We start from the raw sequence: 19,421 nt of genomic DNA on the forward strand, positions 1-19,421 counted from the left end.
AATGTACAGGCCTGCAAGGCAACTGCGAGCACGTAGTTATGTACTCAGAGTCTTCTAATAGGGCTAAAATATAAATGAGCGAACGTCTTGATCAGTCAAAACAACAATGAATCACTCTGATCGTTATTGAAATCATTACTCCTCAAGTCAGTACTTGAATTACAGTGCAAGGCACGATTGGATGCGCACCCGGCCAGGCAATTCTATGCAACGGTATCGATGTTTCAGGTTGTAATTTATTCCTGACCTTGTCTACGTGTATGTGTGATTACATTATATGAGACCACATTCCCGAGACGTCTTTTGTTGATTGATACGATATGTAGTTTTATCTTGCCGAGTAACTTTGGCAGCACCGAATGGGAAGTGCCTAGACCTAAGGGGAGATTACGCGGGGCAGCGCAAAACAATCCGCCGCCCCCCACTCGAACGCTCTTGTAGCAGCAGCTAGACTGTTACGCTGGCAAAATAATCACACAGAGCCACTTCGATGCCGTGAGAAGTCAACGTGGCACGTTGAGTGCCATTTTCCAGTAGTGGCCTTCGGTTGGCACTTGCCTGTAGAGGCGACGACACTGCCGAGAGTGCTGTGAATCCCACAATGTCGCTGAAGTAGATGGTGACGCTGTCAAAGCTCTCGGCTTCCACTCGCTCACCTCGCTTCAACTGCTCGGCCACCGACCTGAGAAAGAGAAGGCGGAGAGCCGCACGCGCCGATCAGTCAGGTTTTGGTAATGCGTAGCGCTGTCGGCACTGAGTAACGCCAGGAGCCCTTGGGACGAATCCCCGCTTCTGCGCGGAGATCAAAAGCTGTGTAGCATCTTCGATTCACGCATGGTTCATCAGAGCTCTGAAGAATGCGCGCTACTTGGATAAAATATGGATCACTGGGCTAACGCTGAGTATAAGACACGAGAAGGCTCATCCCGCGTAACGGGCCATAGCTTAATTCCCGGGAAGATTACTTAGGCATGGGAGTTCTGGCGACACAGTTCACTTGCTGCAGTAAAGCAATGAAATGATCAGAGAAATGGGAGAAAGAAGAACACTTGGTCCATACGAAAAGTGTTTCACAGAACATAAGCCCTATATATTGGGGACACAATATTAGGGCAAAGCAGCGAACAGAAAGTGTGACATCAGGTCGACATCAAAATAAGTGCATAAAGTTCTCTCATTTCATGATTTCCAAGGCACGAAGTGCCAGGTTATACGGACACATACCGAGAATGCAGGTCGCCTAATCCGAAATCTAGAATCACTCGATCTTTTGTTAGAAGAAGACCGAGTCTCGAAAACTCCAGCAAATTATTATTTCACTTCCCTTTTTCTAACCCACTACGATTGGTGTTACTGCCGTCACTGTTTGTCGCGAAAAACCTAAGTAGAAGAAAGAAAGGACCGAGAGAGCATTTCATTGAATGAATTCGCATTCCAGGCAGTCACGATATGATGTTAGGAGAGCCTATGGAAGCATAGATCGCTAAAGAAATGGCGCCATATGTGTCGGCGTTCCTTCTATTTCACTAGCATAACAGCGAGTTTCACTTTCGCGATATATCTTGTGCAGTAGTGCGACGGGCTGACTAATAATAATAATAATAATAATAATAATAATAATAATAATAATAATAATAATAATAATAATAATAATATAGTGACACGCGCACTTGCCTATCTTTATCGGGCGACCACGTTTCGCCGCCTAACAAATGTTATCGCACAGCGCGGGACGTGCCTGCATGTATCGGAAGTTTCTGGACTGTTATCGATGCTTCTATCCGCTGTCTGTTGTGGCCGAACCATGCGTAATCTGATTGCATGTATGCGTGACGCGAATGGTGTAGAACTCTGTGAAAGGCACGCGGGTCCCAGCCATTAGTCGGGAACATTCGATGACTGATGTATAAAAGCCGACGCGCTTGACCCGCAGATAAGATTTTCGCCGATAGCCGATTGTGTTTGCCGATATCGTTGTTCGTTGAGTGTAGCCTGCTTTTGAGGGCACAAATTCACCCAATAAACGCTAGTTTCTATAATCACAGTTTTGCTGCCTTCTTCGCCGTCACTACTACGTGACAATATTAGTATTATAATATCAATATTATCAACGTGAAATTGTGATGTCTCTGGGTTTGCACATGTGACAGTTCTGACGGTCTTTCTGGCGCTTTTTACACCTATATCTTGAGTCACAGGCACAGCTATGAGCTGAATTAGCCAACATCATAGTTTTGTTCTGGTCACTGCTATTTATGGAGCTAGCAAAGTATATGGGTTCTTCGTTTCTTTTTCTTCTGAAATGTTATATTGGGCGGAGTAAATTGGTGGCAAACGCAAATTTCGCGAAACAAGTATCGGTTAGTAAGTGTACGAGCAGGTGTGGAACTAGAATTTATTTGATCCTTCAAACCAATTTCATCCCATTTTAGAAGGATCACTGTAGTAACCGCAAGTATCGCTGTCGACAACGTGGTTTTGTCGATTGAAGGTGACATACGAAACAAACTTTTTTCTTTAAACCAAGCACGACACTCCCAGAAAAACAAAACAAAAAAACATGCCTGTTTCTTCAGATGTTGTTTGCAGATTATGTTCATATTTCACTGGTAAAAAGGTACTGAAATTATATTTCGCACGTTATACCCATATTTTCATTTCGAATATGCAGCATACGAACGCTCCAGTGAAACTCTGTACCTGCTGTATTCCAGCAAGATTGAGAGGCGTACAACAATTACGTGGTCCCAACCATGATCGAATCAGGGGCTTTTGTGTTCGAAAGGAGCACTATAACCGTTCTTTTTGAACTCTTGACATGGACAACGGGAACCGCATACAGCATATTTCCCTTGTACAAACAAAGAAAATAATTTTACTACGACATAATTCGGCATCATTGTAGGCGGCTTTTTAAATAACGGTACGGTGAAGCCCACGCGCTGCGGCTTTCAATTTGCCATGTCTTGGGTCGACTGAATTCACATTATGCTTTATGTTCCCTACAACCCAATCACTTAATCATCTGCGATCCCTAAATGCGTTCTGCTTCTTTTGGTGTTCATTTTGCTCCTCTAATATACCGTAACTTGTTATCTCTAGAAATTGCACGACTTAATAATCTCCCCTAGAATATTCTCCACGATCATTTGCTCAATTCCCGTTGCGTAAGACCAAGACGAATGTAATACGAAAGACGAAGCCTCATGCGTCGAACTTCCGTATACGACCCCGTCTTCGCCAGTTCCCACAGTTTTACGACGTCTTCAGTGGCGCAATAAACATACCTTGGTAGCATGCGGTGGAGGAGTCGTTCGGTCTTCTTCTTTTCTTCGAGAAGCTGCATGGTGCGCTCTTGGACGAGACTCTCCAGGTTGCTCGCGTACTTCTCCATCATGGCTATCATGTTGTCAAAGATGTTAGGCTTCCTGCACATTCATAAATGCACGGTGGGGGCGACAGCGCTTTAGATATGTTCGTCTGCACGCATTAGGCATCATTCGAACATCGTGTCATGAAGAAAACAAAAAACAATTATTAGCAGAGCATATTGCGCAAATGATGGAAACAGTAGCTTTGTGGATGGAGAGGTGAAATTTTTCCTTCCTTTAATTTTGGGGGTTCTACGTGCAACAATCATGATATTTTTATGAAGTATGCCGTAGCGGAAGACTGCGGATTAGTTTTGACCCTCTGGCGCTCTTTAACGCGCACACATTGCGCGGACGGCTTTGCATTTCGCCCCCGCCGAAATGCGGTCGCTGTGGCGGGGATTCGATCCCGCGCCCTCGGGCTTATTAGCGCGACGCCGAAGCCACTACGCCACCACGGCGGGTCGCTAAAAAGCTCACTATATTTGCAACATCAAAACGGCACGTGCACTAGGCACTCACAGGCCGGCTTGCATCTGACGCAGTTTGACGTTGATGAATCGAAAGTCAGGCCTGCTGTCGGGGTTCTCGTCCCAGCAGTCTTGCATGCATCGCAGCACGTAGTCTGCGCAGGACAGGGAGTCCACGGGGGGGCGGAACGGGACGCTGCCTCGTCGCCGCACCTTCTCGATCACTTCTGTGTCACCGAAATCAGGAGAGAGTGAGTGCATGCCAGACAAGAGTAAGAACCGGAGGAATTGCGATAACCTCAGTAATTGCAGGAAGAGTGCCGACTGACACCTCCCTGACGCAAGAACTGCAAGAGAGGAACTTCTGCCCTTATTCGTAGCGAAAACGGAATTGTTTGACGCATAGCAAAAGCTGCCGTGTGCGGCAGTTTCTACAGCTCTGTCATAGCCGTAGTCTTCGCTACGTTGGCCAGTCGCGCACAAACTGAATAACACGCCCATTCTCAAAATTTAACAGCTTATGTATTGATATGCTGTCTCTTCCAGCGAAATAAGTGACAAAGTGAATGCAGCGTGCAATGAATGTAACTTGCTGTGGCTAAAACTGCAAGTAAAAGTGAGAGCGATGATGTTGCGTCGGCTGCTAACGCTTCAAGGCAGTCTTCACAGCTTGCCACGAAAAACCGAGCGTACTGCTGTTGAACCTTGAAGTGAAAGCAGTCATTCACCGAAATATAATACTTCACAACGTTCCTCGCATGATATAACGAAATTCAGCTTTAAGCGAAGTTTGCTAGAACCATGCATGGGTGACTCAAGCGATGTAACACGTATTGGAAGGTCAACACCCAGCCATTTTATGTAACAACTAGCCTACTTCCTAACCCTGCCATTAGCATTACAGCACCCATTAAGCCGAAAGAAATGTATCAAAAGACGCCGTTTAAAATAAACATAGGGGACACAGAGGTGTCAGCTGGCGAGAGAACATCACATCTGTGTCACTTTGCTTTTCGTCAATTTTTATATTGCGCGCTGTTTAAAGAGCAGTGTAAAAAATAGTGCTAATAAAATGCGCACCGAAGAAGGCCTCGGCCGATGCTTCAATAGATCTGAAGTTAATGGTACTGTTACCGTTTGTCGATGGGGCCTTGTTTCCCCATGGTCCCTGGCGACCGATGATCTCGTAGAGCACGATGCCGAACGAATAGACGTCGCCCTTCTGCGTTCCGCGCGCCGGTGGGCTGGGCGAGCGCAGGAGCTCAGGAGCTCGCCACAGGAGGCCTGCGCAAAACCACGGTCACTCGCTCATGCTGTCCTCTCGACAAGCCTCTCTGGCACGCAAGAAATCCTGACGTAACGTGCAGAAACATTAGCGGTGATCGCACAGGGCAGATTTTACACATGCCGGATGTCAACGTTAAAAAAAAGAATTCACGTAGTGTACGCGTATAACCTCCCTGACGACGTTTTTGAGGCATTTGGTAATATGAATTTGTCTTCCACCGCAGGCATCAATTTCTAAGGATATTCTACTTTTTTTTAAAGTTGCATTTCCAAGTGGGCAAGGAGTTGTACCGTCCTGCAGTGGTTACGGCCACAGAGAAGAACATTGAGATGCCCATGAGGATAAGTCAGTCAATCAATCAACGTTTAGTCACAGCGGGAATCTATTCGCAAGGAGGTAAGTTAATCTGTTTTGTGCATTTGTTGTGTCATTAGTTTGGTCAGTATGAAGTCTGATATATTGGTAGACATAAGTCGCCAGATATATTTGCGGAGCGCCGGCCTCAGCAAGCACTGCATGGTCACCGACAAAGTATTCCGAGTATGCGCACCTCTGTTTTGCTTATTGAAGCTTTACATCATTATAATCAGCCTACTTTTTTATCCGCTGCAGAAAGAAAGCCTCTCCTAGCGATCTCCAATTACCCCGGTCTTACACTAGCTGATTTCAAAATTGCGCCTGTGAATTTTTGAATTTCACGAACAAACCTATTTCTTCTGCCATCCTCGACTGCGCTTCCGTACCCTTGGAATGCATTCAGCAACTCTGATGGTCCACCTACATCTGCCCTACGCACTACATGGCCTGCCCGGCTCCACATTGTTTCTCTTAATGTAGCTAGAATATCGGCTTTCACCGTTTGCTCTCTGATGCACACTGCTTTCGAGCTCTGTCTTAACGTCACGTATAACATGTTTCGTACCATCGCTACTTGCGTGGTCCTTAGCTTGTTATCGAGCACCTTTCTTAGCCTCCAAGTTTATTCCCCATATGTTAGCACCGGTAAAATGCAATTATTATACACTTTTAATTATAGGAATGTATATCATGACGTAAAGTGTATTTTTTCAGGCCATACAGAATTTATAAATTCGCCTGTGGCAGAGAGACGGAGAGGGAGAGATAGATAGAGAGAATAATGGAAGAGAGGAAAGGCAAGGAGGTTAATAAGATGCATGTCCGGTTTGTTACCCTGCACTGGGGGAACAGCATATAAAAACGAAAACAGAGAAAGAGAGGGGATGAGAAAGGGCACCAGTTCCGTGCACATTTAAAGGTGCGCACTTAGTTTATAAATGATTGCCATGACCTTTCAACTTGACATACTGCAATAACGCTATTGTGGCTTTTTTGTGGTGTGATTTAGCACGGTACGGCCATGATTCAAAGATCTTAATATCCAAAAATAGTCTAGAATCCAGCCGGTTTAGTGCTGTCCAGAGAGGTCCACGATCGACGTCGTGCCGGTGACCCGAAATTTGGTAATAGTTTTTGTTGTTGCATAACAGTCGCATTAGGGGGTATTCTGCATTCCGATGCGGAACAAGTAGGCCTTCGTAAATGCCACTCAGAGTCTGAGGCGGTACGAAAACATCGCCATCGGGCGCGGGACCTTTATGGAATTTAAACTTTTCAGGATGGATCAAGTGTATGAGAATGTCATTACGGGAGGTTTGGAGAAGACCTACGCTTAGGCGTCATAGCTTTAGCCAGGAAATGAAGGTTTCTCGCAGCGCCGGTTCTGGATAAGGGGATCGGAATTGGACGGATTCCTACATGGGTGGAGCGGGTGGTCTCGTCGACGACGTCACTACTAGAAATGGTGGTATGTTCAGGCAAGCAATGAAGTATAATTTCATGCTGTTTATTGACAGTTTGATAGTGGTCCTTTGTTATCTCGCATACCAGCTGCCCATTAGTTCTGTGATGTAGGGCACGATGCAGACTCGGAAGTACTGCCTTAAAGTCGCAAGAGGTGACCGATTTCTCAAGTTGCTTTTGCAGGAAGTCATTTAAGTGCACCAGTCAACCTGCATGTGCACGATCTGCGCTAGACTTATCTCACATCCCGAGTCTGACAACGCCCACCTTCGTCGAAAGAGTGCGCCAGCAGCTCATTCTCAAGTGTAAAAGCACCTGGCCTACTGTCGCACAATGGGACCTGGCGAAGACGCCAGCCGCAGGTGCTTACGTCTCGTTTTTATGCCGATTGGTGTTTCATGCCACACTTTTCCTAAGGCAAAGAGACGGCTTGCGTTGCCGGCACCGTTCCCCCTTGAGCTTTATTGTTTTGTTTGCTGAATTTGTTTGGCCTTCGTTGTTTTGCACAGTAACTCCTGCTTCACGCCTTCTAATGCTTCTTGGAAGCAATATTGAGCTAAATCTGGGGCCACTGACAGACGACCAGATTGAAAAACTAATGGAGAACGTAGATATTACTTCGACCTAAGAACAAAACCATCAGCCTCTGTTCAGACAGGTTGCGACTATACAAACCAGGCAGACGTAGCTGGAGCAAAAACTTGACTCCTTCAACAATACGCAATTGGCGTTGGAAAAAAGAGTTAACACCTTTGAACTCAATGAAAACCGAGATACAGCTGACGTACTCACGTACTGAAACTATGCGTAAGCAGTTGTCATATCTTAACGCGCGCCATGAAGATCTAGAAAATTGTAGAAGGGGCAACCTCATTGTGTGTGTCAATGGCACGGCTGGCCCGGAACGTGAACCATGGAATGAGTCCGAATTGAAAATGCGCAAACTTTGTGATGAAGTTACTGGATTGCAAATCAGCGATAGAAATATAGCGCGCTTACAGCTATGTCTCACGACATTACTGCAATAGGATGCGATTTCAATCATCCAGGCATGGATTAGAATCAGAGAGGACTGTAGCCTAATTAAAGCGCACTCTTCTTTGCAGAGTGCGCTTGGTGGCTTTGTAAGTAGCTTGTACTTGACATAGAGCTTGTTGGACCCAACGAGAGTAATATGTGGGAAATCTTTTTTCTTGATCTCCTTTTCGTAAAGGACTTTGGCATCGTTAAGGAGGCTTACTGTGTACTAGGCATAAAGTACCACAAGATTGTTTCATATAGTTTCAGTGTCACTTACAAAAAGTAAAATAAAACAAAAGGAAAGTATAATTTTATAATAAAGTAAATGACGAAGCAATTTCAAACAAAGCAAGCATTTTTTACTCGAATTTTGAACAAAAGTGCACTGAATGTAATGTCAACAACTCATGGTCCTTGCTAAAAACAAAGATACTACTCCTGATTGAAGATCACATTCCATCAAAGATGCTCTGTTCCAAACGTGACTCGTGAAATACGTAGCCTTATAAAAAAGAAGCACGATGCTTATTGGCTCGTTCTCGTGCAAGCAAAAGCGCCCCGATCATAGACGAAATTTCAAAAATTTTGTCTACAAAAGCAAGATTAAGGAAGGGAAAAATGTCTTCTACGAGAACTTATAATCATCCATCAGAAGTAGGGTCGATAGAGTCTCGAAATTAGTTGATAGTAATTCGAAGCAAGAATTAGCAATACCCCATCTCATGACATCTGAGAGAATTATCAAAGAAAACAAATACAAACCCATCCCTCGGTACGACCATTTCAAGTTTGTTTTCCTGACGGATTCACAAGAGGCCTTCATTTAAATGGAGCTACCCGACAGTCAGCAAGTGACGCAACTTATGGAGGCGGTGTCCGTATCTCAGGAGGGCATTTTCTGCCTTCTGAGCGATATAAGCCCTGGTAAAGAAACTAGCCACAATAAGATCCCTAGCCCAGTGCTAAAAGAGTGAGCCCGCATGTTAAGTCGCATTTCTGCTTACTCTTCACGCTCTCAGTAGACAAAAGAGCTTGTTCCAAAAGTTGCACATGTGGTACCAGTGCACAAACAAAGGCCAAGAAACAATTATTTATTGATACTGCAAACAATTTTTTTAATTGATACTGATGCAATGTAGAACAATACCGACCAACTTCAGCTTTATGTGGTGCTTCTAAAGTAATGGAGCACTCTTTTTGTATTAATATTGCAAAGCATCTTGCTCAACAATGTCACATTTTTCAGGACTATAGCATGCATTTTGAGCAGTTTTTTTCATGTGACACGCAATTAGTGGAGTTCCAGTTCGATATAAAATCTTCAGACGACAAAAGCATTCCTGGAGACTAAGTACTCTTAGGCTTCTACAAGGCTTACGGCAAATCAGTCTCTTAATTTTAAATCACAAACTTACATACCTTGGTGTTGTGGTCAGCTGGTTTAACAATTATCTTACAGGCCGCAAACAACCCATTTTAGTAAACGGTTTGTGTTCTTCATTAGCTCATGTTACATAGGGTGTCCCGCAGGGATCGGTGTCAGTACAATTGATGCTCCTAATATTTATTGAGACTCCAGAAGAAATTGACTCGCAAATCAGGCGTTACGCCAACGACTGCGTCGTTTCCTGCGAAATCAACACTGCTGGAGAATAGAGATTTTTCAGTCAGATTTGAGTAGAATTTTTATGTGGTATGATACCTGGAGTACAACTTTGAATATCAACAAATGTAATTACATTCGTTTCACAAAGATAAAGTTAAATAACCTAGTTCATATTCTATTAACAACATTAGACTTCCGTGCGTCAACGAGACAAAGCACTTTGGTGTGCATGCACAACTAATCTTTCAGGGAACGGGCACACCACCAGAATGATGAATAAGGGAAATAAAATTATCATATTCTTGGCCTGTGCTCCTTACCGTAGACCTACAAGCATAAAAGAGATCCTATACACAACATACGTAATACCTATTTTCGAATAAGCCTGCGTGCTTTGGGATCCTAATTAGGAAAACATAATCGACTCTCAGGAAAGCATACATAATTGCGCCGCCAGTTTTATCGTCAGTGATTCATGTTGTCTCAGCAGCGTCACACTGATGAAGGCAAATCTACAGCTACCTTTGCAATGCCACCGTAGGCGATGCCTTCGTCTAAAGTTCTTTCGTAATATTTACAACGAGCACAAGCAGCTTGGATTTGACACGGCACTTGTTGCAGTGAACGAGAGTAATCTGTAGGACATCTGCTGTTCTTGGTCTCCTATTCGTAAAGGATCTTAGCCTGGTTAAGGAGGCTTACTGTATGCCTTGAATAAACGACCACAAAATTGTTTGTGGTCAACAAATCAAAATATATATTAGACGCCGCACTACGCCTCTTAACGACGAGACCATGGCTTGAAGGTACGAGAAATACAATCTATAACCAATTGACTGAAATAATTGTTTTTTCCGCAGACAATTTCTGAATTTAATTTCTGAAGTGGTTGTGAGGACTTGATAAAATTCAGTATTCATTCTACAATCGAATTTCACGAATGCAAGAATTGAAATGCACTGTAAATAATTTTTCTATTCGATATCCTTCTCTTTTTATTCTTGTTTTGATGTAGTGGCTCTGTATCATCGTGTTTCAATGTGCTACGTTTTATTATGGAATATTTTATTGTACATTTTTGTAGCCATGCCTGGCTTCGCATGTCACCGTAAACCGGGTTGTTGCTGAAAATGAAAACAGACACAACACCCTCTCCCCTGCCACTATAATGATCTTAAGCGACTGCGGGTTATTGTAATAAATTGTAATAAATAATAAGGGATAAATTGTACAGTACCACGCAGGGCAGCAAGCTCTACCGCCGTCGATGTTGTCATATGTGGCAGTTTAAATTTTGTTACAGTTTGCGCAGACGGATCGGTAAAGGGGCCCCTTGTACAGCTGGCACATGAGACTGAACCATCGTATAGATGTGTATTCAGGGCCCGTACGTCTCATTCAATATTATCATTGTCATCTGTTTCAGTGCTACATTTGTGATTGGTGTTCTGCTTTACACCTGAAGTACTTAGACGCATCTAAGGCTGTTGGAGGAATCACGTGGTAAATGAAGGCCTTGCCACTGGTGTATCACCTGACGGATAACGACTTTGACGGATGATTATAATCTCACAAAATGTGGCACGAGGCCTCTGCGTGGACGATTACGCCAAGTGGTGAATGGGGACGCGGGAAGGTTGAAGAATACGCGCCTTGAGCCAATCCACGGCAACCTGTGTGCTTAGAATACATGATCATCGGTGAGCACAATTTACGCGTATGCTAGAGCGCAGCGAGGAAGTCCTAAACACGTGCGCAGTGATCGGCTCTGTAAGCTCTCCAATTAACGAACATTCGACGTGCACGTACTGGACAGCACTGGAAGGCTGTAGCATAGAAATCCCAGAACAGAGCTCTGTGCAACTAAAACATAGAACGTAAATATGTGCTGCATGTTTTCTCGCAAATGAATCTTATTACACGGGCAATATGCGACAATTTTTTTTTTCACTTATGCGCAATGAAGGCTCCAGGATGGATTTCAGTCCACGTGTCTTTCCTTACTTGATAGTGTGTCCAACAATGGAGAATGGGTCACAGGTGTCATTGCTTCTCCACCTAAGCCTATCACATTTATGCCAGGTAGTATAGTTCTAGCCATTGACCTGGATTACTCAAGAAGGCAGAGATCTCAAGGAGGCAGAGATTGCTTCCACGAGAAATGAAAATGCGCAATAATATAATTAGAAAAAACTAGTAATTATCTTTTTAATTGCTCACTTTATTGTCAATATTGAGATTTACGAATTGCAGCAGGTGAGTGTGCCATAGGAAGCAACTTTCAGAATGGCCACAGCTTCGAGATTATCCTCGCCAAAGTGTGCGACGAAATGTGTGGGCGTTCCGTTACTCTTGCGCTTCAATGCACAAAACGGCGGTGTGTTAAAAATGTAAGTACAACAATACCGCATTTTTGCCGCAAATTTGAGTCCGCATATTTTAAGATCTGCGGGATCACGAGGAATCGAAGATGTCGTTTAGTGGACTGGACACACCGCTCGCCTGAAGGAGTTGCTTGGTTCGATACTCACCGCCAGACACCAACTATTTTTTAAGAAGCGTACGAGCAGCCTCTGACCAGGCGTCCGACTTTTTCGGGGTACGTTGCTAGGGAGAGGTTCGTACAGACCACTGTGCTTGCTGTTCAAGAACCAAAGCGAAATTAATACTACACAAGGCTCAAAAAGCTGGTTCCGGTTCCATTCCATTAGGTGGGTGCTCCATAGCTAGACTAGCGCTGCTGTACTTTAAAGTAGCATGGGGATCCCGTGCCAGCTACTTTCCATTAGGCGGTTGTCCTTCCAAGAGTCTGTAACTCTAGTAGCTGCCGAGCACCGGGCCCTGAGCGCGCTTGTACCCATTTTACTGACAGGCACCCGGTGGCAGCACTTGTCTGCGTCCCAGGGCAGATGCAGATGCTCGAATACTTCACCTAAGCTGAGATTGAACAAGGGGCGCCCGCATACATTCGCAGATTTCTATAGGGCTCCATTTCGGGATGAAAACCCACGTAAACAAGCGAGAACCGAATCGTGATACATCCCTACCTATTAGAAAAATTGGCAATGACTTAGCTCGGCTATGGCAGGATATACGTAGAGAAAGCTAAGGCACATCATAGTTAGCCTTGGTTAATCTTGATTGCAAGTCCAGGTTATTCTGGCTGTAGCTATGTTGCGGCATTTAGCCAGTCGTTCGGCGCGCTGTTCATCTGTTTCCTGGGCGATTTGTTTCCTCTTCATCTCGTTCTGATGTCGATTCGACGCCTCCTCCTGCTTATCAGAATTCTTGCCGCCCATACTGCCGCCTTAAATGTGGTTGCGGCGCACGCGAGTTCTCCTTTTCAATCCTCCGACATGTTATCAGGCATGCGACGCAGCTGGCGAAGCGAGCGGAGGCATGCGCAACGACGAGGAACGCGGTGTGACGTCATACGAAACGGCGGCAGCGGAAAGGCGCGATGCTGCGCAGCGACGGAACACCTGTGGCTCGGTGCTACTAGTGACGCATGCGCAGTAGTGACTAGGGAGAGAGCGAGAGAGAAATATCCGCGGCCAGGCGCGCGTTGTGACGTCATGTGCCTCCTCGGAGCACAGCCACGGCGAAATCGCAAGTTCTCGGCCAGTAAAGCTTTCGCTTTAAAACTGGTGGGTTTCCGGAGGCACCGGGATTCTGGGGCAGTACCTCGCTCACACGGCACGAACGCTGCAGCATTTTACCACCGCTGCGGTTAAAAAATGCCGCAAGCTGGCGACGACCGACCCTGTAATCGCCAGGAGCCGCCAGTGTGTACGTGCAACAAAGTTTTTAACAGAGTTTCACAACTTTTTCCGTCTTACGGTGTAGCGATTTCCAACAAGGCGCCGTAGCTACCTGGCTGAAACGGCTGCCAGTAGAGATAAAGGAACTGTGAACTGTCAGGCCCTACAGGAGAACTAAAACCACAGCAAAGAAAGCAGTGGTCTTTAGGTTGATGCGATTGCCGCAGGAGAGAAAATAGAAAAATGTGCAATCAAGCTGTGATGCATTCAGAAAGGAAATCTGTTTTCTTGATTTGCATTCCGCGAAAAAAAAAAGCTAAAGTTGATACCTTTGGCCATCTCGACTGGGTCTAGTCGGGACTCGTGAAGTTTGCTTAAAAGTCGGGACAGCGTTTGTAAATTCGAGACGGTCGGCAACCTAGTTATGACAGGAGCGGAGGGAGTGAACGCTAAACATTGCACGCGTAGAATAGTGGTTTACCTCGATATGCGTTCTCGGAGACCGCCTGCGGGACGCAAGTCTGAGCCGCGCGGAATTCGTGCAGCCCAAAGTCTGAGATCTGAAGCACCCATCGCGAGTCCACCAAGCAGTTCGAGGAGCGCAGGTTGCCGTGGGACATCACCTCGCTGTCGTGAATATAGATCATGCCCTGGAAACAGGAAAAAACAAAAAGAAAGAAAAGCGATGGTGCTCAGCTTTCATCATACCTTGAACAGGTGTAAAAACACTAGAAAACATTTTGTCTCTGTTAAACAGATTTCATTTACATTATGTGACGCACCATGGTTGCGACTACTGAATTTTTTAGTTTCCCTGATATTTTGTTGAGTAAGACGCTATCGAGTAATCAATACGAAGTCAATGTTGTTCTGCTGACTACTGCACCTGTCACAAGTCTTCTAGGTACGAAGACGTGTGCTTATCATAAGGAGAGAACGCGTTTTCTTGACGAGACATTATCACTGGGATCGCTTTGTTGCCGATATCAAGATGCAACTTCTTAATTGCGTTTTCTTTTGAATGATGTCTAGAGTGTAATGCACTAGGGATAAACACCCGCAGAACAATATCTGGAGATTTGTGCATTCATTATTTGACTTTGCCGTTCATGCAGTTACATAAATTATTATTTGCATGCTCTGTAAGGGATAAGAAACATTAAATTTTTCTTCATTTACGTGGTATGGAGGTTCCATAATCTTTTAAACTACTAAAACAACCGGATGGTTTTGTTTTACTTCAATTTAGGGCCAATACATTTGACAATTTATGGTCGCCTTGAACCGGAGACCTTTAGAATCAGCTCTATTGACGCAGTAAAAGAAAAAAAGAAGCATATTTCAACATAAAAGCCCCTCTAGGGTGCAAACCGTTATTCCTAGCATGCGTCACGTATAAGCTCAGAAGACAACTAGACAATGCTATGCTGTAATTGTGCCGACACATAAGATATACAAGTACGAAATTATTTTCCCGAAAAGAACATTTTCGTTTAGTAAACATCCTGGAAATCGCTCTTGCTTCAAGCTGCAATGAAAACACAGCAACTGAATGAGAGTTAGCGTGCTATCCATGGTTATGGTAAACTGGCACAAAATGCAAGCCGAATGGTTCGTCAACACGGTATGTATTGTGCAGCATAACTGTTATGCGATAGCTTCATTTGTTTCTGTCAGTGTGTGCGGGATGGCAAAAATGTTTTCACCTTGATCAAGTCAGCCACGAGCGAAGAGATGAACATACTGTCGAGGTCGAGGTCGTCGTTCTTCAACACATCCTGCAGGATACGTTATAAGAGGTTACTGTAATATTTAATTTGTTAGGTCACACTTAATCTTGCAACTGTAGTACAAGTAATGAAGTTCTGCATGCACAAGATTAATTTTTGACAAACCGAACGTCAGAGTGGGCGCGCAAACAGAATTACTGCAACTTGAGGAGGGCCCTTTAATGCACCATTGCCGTACATCGTTCGGTCACACCAAATAGCCGCGGCGGAGCATAATGAAAACTGAAATAAAATTTTGCCTACATGTGCATTTTTTGAACGCAAATCAGCGTGAGCATCTATAATAGTGGATTTGTGCATGCTTGTGCATGCATACGTGCGTGCGTTTATGAATATCACTTATAATTAAAAAAATAATAACAAATGCATGACAACCATGGTAGCATGGTCTAAAAGCATCTCTCACTGACAAGCAACTGGCTTTATATTTATATGTACAGTGTGAGGGTGTGTTCCATATCCTTATGACATGCGCTTTGTACACGTTCTTTTTCTGATTCTTGATTTTTTCAATTTTTGCAATGACTGTTTTAATCGTTATTCAACGTTTATTTGGACACATGAGTCAAACTAAAATCAGCTGGAAGCATGGGACGGCAAAATAATTCGAATTCGCTCAGACTCACTCAGTGAATATATTCTTTTTGCCTAAGGCCTTAATAGGACTTACGCTCACCAAAGTGCTCTTCAGATGTGTTCACTCGGACTCAGACTCATAAGAATTCTACTCAGCCGCGGGCTCACTTGGACTCATCATCATCAACCTGTTTTTATGTTCATCTCAGGAAGGAGGCCTCTCCCAGCGATCTGTAATTACCCTTGTCATGCGCTGGCTGTTTCCAACTTGCGCCTGTATATCGCCTGATTTCATCACCCCACTTAATTTTCTGCCATCCTCGACTGCGCTTCCCTGCCTTTGGCACCCATTCTGTAACTCTAATGGCCCACCGGTTATCTACCCTACAACTTATATGCTCTATCTGCACATTACATGCTCTAATTACCAGCTCTACTTTTTTCTCTTAGTGTCAACTAGAGTATTGACTATTCTCATTTGCGCTCCGATCCACACCGCTCTCTTGCTGTCTCTTAACGTTACGGCTAACATACCTCATTCCATCAATCAATGTACACTGTCCTGTACACTGTGCAGACGTCAACAGCCTGCGGAATCTTCGCTGACACGCGGTGTCGGTGGCATATCCGCGGGAACGGACTCGTCCGCAGAAATTCGGCCGATTTTGTTGGCACACTGCAAGGACACGACCACAAGCGACAACATGGCGTGGCACTGGAAGCGACAGCCGCCTGTTTTAAATCTATAAAGACCTCGTCCAGCAATAGTTGCGTTCCCATGAATGCGACAGAAGCTTATCGTGCGAACTTTCAAGTGCATCGCTTTTCATGTAAGCGAGGTAATCCGATAGGAAGGCGTATCGCATCAAATGCGCCAAGCAGGGGCTGTTCGAGGTGAAAAATGCGCATTTCACCGCCACATGTGCAGAAAGGCGTATCGCATCAACAATCATGGCAACACGTTCGCTGGAGGATGACACTCGGCCAACTAACCGGCGGTGGTCAGCGCCGCATTACAGGACGTCAAAACAAAATGGCGGCACACAGAGCTGGCTCTACGCAACTGAAAATCAACGCGATAATTGCGATAGCATAATGCCATAGCAATTCAATGGATGCTCGAGGCGCATTTTTACCGTCGCCGTCGCCGTGACGCTCCCTATAAAGTCAAAGGGCGATGACCCCATCGCCGCGTATGCTGTATGCGCGATTGAAAGCCTGCGAAGGGAGCCGACTATCGCTAACTATCGCAGTTAAATCTGGCGCACGCGATGGAGGAAGGCGGAGAGCAGATGCATCGTCTTCGTCGCGCGACAAGCCGTGCACGGCTTGTCCCATCCCCCCACCCCCCCATGGGGGGGTGGGAAGGAGGGAGGGGCTCCGGCAGCAACAAGACCGCGCGGAAGGGGAACTGAGGATCGCGGCTCAATCTCGCGTGCGAAATGGAGGAAATTAGGCGTGCAAAAGCGGGAGGCAGGGCGACTACTACTTCGCGCGGGGTCGAATCCCGGCCACGGCGGCCGCATTTCGATGGGGGCGAAATGCGAAAACAACCGTGTACTTAGATTTAGGTGCACGTTAAAGAACCCCAAGTGGTCGAAATTTCCGGATTCCTCCGCTACGGCGTGCCTCATAATCAGACAGTGATTTTGGCACGTAAAACCCCATAATTTGACTTCTACTCCGCCAGCAACTGCGTACTTTGCGCGGCGGCGCGGTCGCGGGCGGTGTATCTTGAAAGCGATCTGCAGACGGTTCATACTTTTGTGCATGTTGTTTTCTCGCCGTTGTTTGCGTTGAAGCGATAAACAGCGCGAACGTCACTTCGCTCGCTGCTGCTGCCGCCTTGCTCATGCCAGTGTTTTGACAGCGATTGTGATGTGTTCATGTTTGCCTGTGCGCGCCGACACCACGCTTGTTAATTCAGTTAGTAAGCGAATGTTTCCAAGTTTATACGACCGATAAAGCTGCTATCGCAACTTCGTATGACTTTCTACTAATTTCCTATCGCAATCGATGCTTCGCCATTCAGGCGAAACTGCGACTTTTTGCTCGTGAGTACTTTACGCACGTATAGAAAGTGTTGTCTCAATGAATAATTCAGTAGACCCAGTAGGTCACGCTCGTCTATTACTGGACATGCCAACAGTTGTGGACACACTGGAAAATTTTGTTATCCGGACACAACATGGCACGTTTCCGAAAAATAAATGTACTGTAAATTTGTTCATATGAACAAGCGAATGAGAAACTGACGGAATGTGATAAACACCTTGTAGGTACTTTTGGTGCATTTCACAACGCGACAGCAAAAGCAGGCTTATATGAAGTGGGGGCGCTAACTTTTAAATACAATACATGGTGGCGGTAGCTTGCTGGAAGGGAAAATGCGCATTTATGTAAACGGTGGCGTATGCGTTCATGCCCTGTGATAAATTAATGCGATACGCTTCTGCCGTATCTACGTAAGCGCAGCTACTGCTTCGTCCAATCGTTCCCAACCGATAATTGTATTTGATTGCGGTACCAGTCATGATGCTGTGACAGCAAAGTACTAGTGAGAATTGGGCGATGTTGTCGAGGTCCGTTCTGGTTTTTCGCCATTAGGTTTAACAAAAGGAAATGTATTTCTTAGACAGGGCTTCCGACATTTTATGCGCTTTTGAATCTCAGAGGCCAAACAATACAGTTGTTTGTCGGCTTGCTTGCGCGAATAGATGGCGCATCAACTTTTCGCGGTGTGCGAATTTGTAGGGATTTATTAGAGTGGTGCACACGGCGAATTTGTTTGCATTTGCAGGTATACGGCCACCGCTCATTGTTCGCTTTAAATACAGTGGCAGCTATGCAGCGTTGACATGAAATATTGACGAAAGCCTGCAAAACGTACACATTTGCGGACACGATCAGCGTCGCATTACACCGGGATGGTGTAAAATGGCTGGGCTTCTCAAACGGCTCCCCGCTAATTTTGGTAGCGCGTTCTCTCGCTTTCAGTGCCGTGCCGGCGCTTCCAGTTTCTTGCGTGAGCTCCGTGAGAAGTGAAGAGCGGTTTATCTTGGGTCACTATGGCAAGAACTGAACTGCACTCAACTAGGGAGACCAAAGTACACGTCGTTCGGCCTAGCGTGACGGGGCCCTTTAGCTCAGGCCTGCAGGTAGTGCGTAAACGTGCAACAGCTCCTCGGCGGCAGGTAGGATCTCCACTGAACAAAATGGACACCTGCTCTAGCTCGACACTGATGGATGTCACGCGCTCACGATCATGCACTTCAACTTCGAAAGTGTGTTTCCATCCATTTTTAGCATGAATAAGTGTAGAAAGGCGCAGCTGCTGCGACAATCGCGTTGTTGGTACGACGTTCTCGCTCTGCGGCTGATGTCAGGAAGACTGGCCGAACGACAACCTGCAGGCTGCTTTGGTCAGTGTCAGCGTCACGAAAGCTTGTCACGCTGCGACGACTCGCTGTCTTCGGTCACATCGGCGGCATTGTCGGTCTAATGTGACAGACTGCCTCCTAGCGAAACAGTCTGCCGACGATTTGTTCAATCACTGGCGTCGTTGTCTTGTCGTTCTCTTGTCAGCGTCGGTGTCGGGTAGGCCTATTGTGATCTGGCCTTAACGTTTCGAGCGAGGCTCAGTCTTCAACACTGTTCTTGTATTGCTGCCGTTTCTTCGCTGGATGCCTGCTGTGGATCGGCGCGATGGTAATTGTCT

At 45.6% G+C, this 19,421-nt stretch overlaps 1 protein-coding gene across 1 annotated transcript in view; it reads right to left on the bottom strand.

The window, feature by feature from the left end:
- Window positions 1-19,421, bottom strand: part of LOC142590569 (guanylate cyclase 32E-like) — a 154,508-nt gene that overhangs the window by 29,261 nt on the left and 105,826 nt on the right. The window contains exons 14-19 of the mRNA XM_075702855.1: window positions 15,044-15,115; window positions 13,819-13,987; window positions 4,976-5,125; window positions 3,894-4,068; window positions 3,288-3,428; window positions 559-682 (exon numbers count right to left, since the gene is read on the bottom strand). Coding sequence (XP_075558970.1) covers window positions 559-682; window positions 3,288-3,428; window positions 3,894-4,068; window positions 4,976-5,125; window positions 13,819-13,987; window positions 15,044-15,115 — 831 coding nt within the window. The remainder of the gene's footprint in view (window positions 1-558; window positions 683-3,287; window positions 3,429-3,893; window positions 4,069-4,975; window positions 5,126-13,818; window positions 13,988-15,043; window positions 15,116-19,421) is intronic.

This window comes from Dermacentor variabilis, chromosome 8 (genome assembly GCF_050947875.1).
Source record: "Dermacentor variabilis isolate Ectoservices chromosome 8, ASM5094787v1, whole genome shotgun sequence".
Classification (NCBI taxonomy): Eukaryota; Metazoa; Arthropoda; class Arachnida; order Ixodida; family Ixodidae; genus Dermacentor; species Dermacentor variabilis.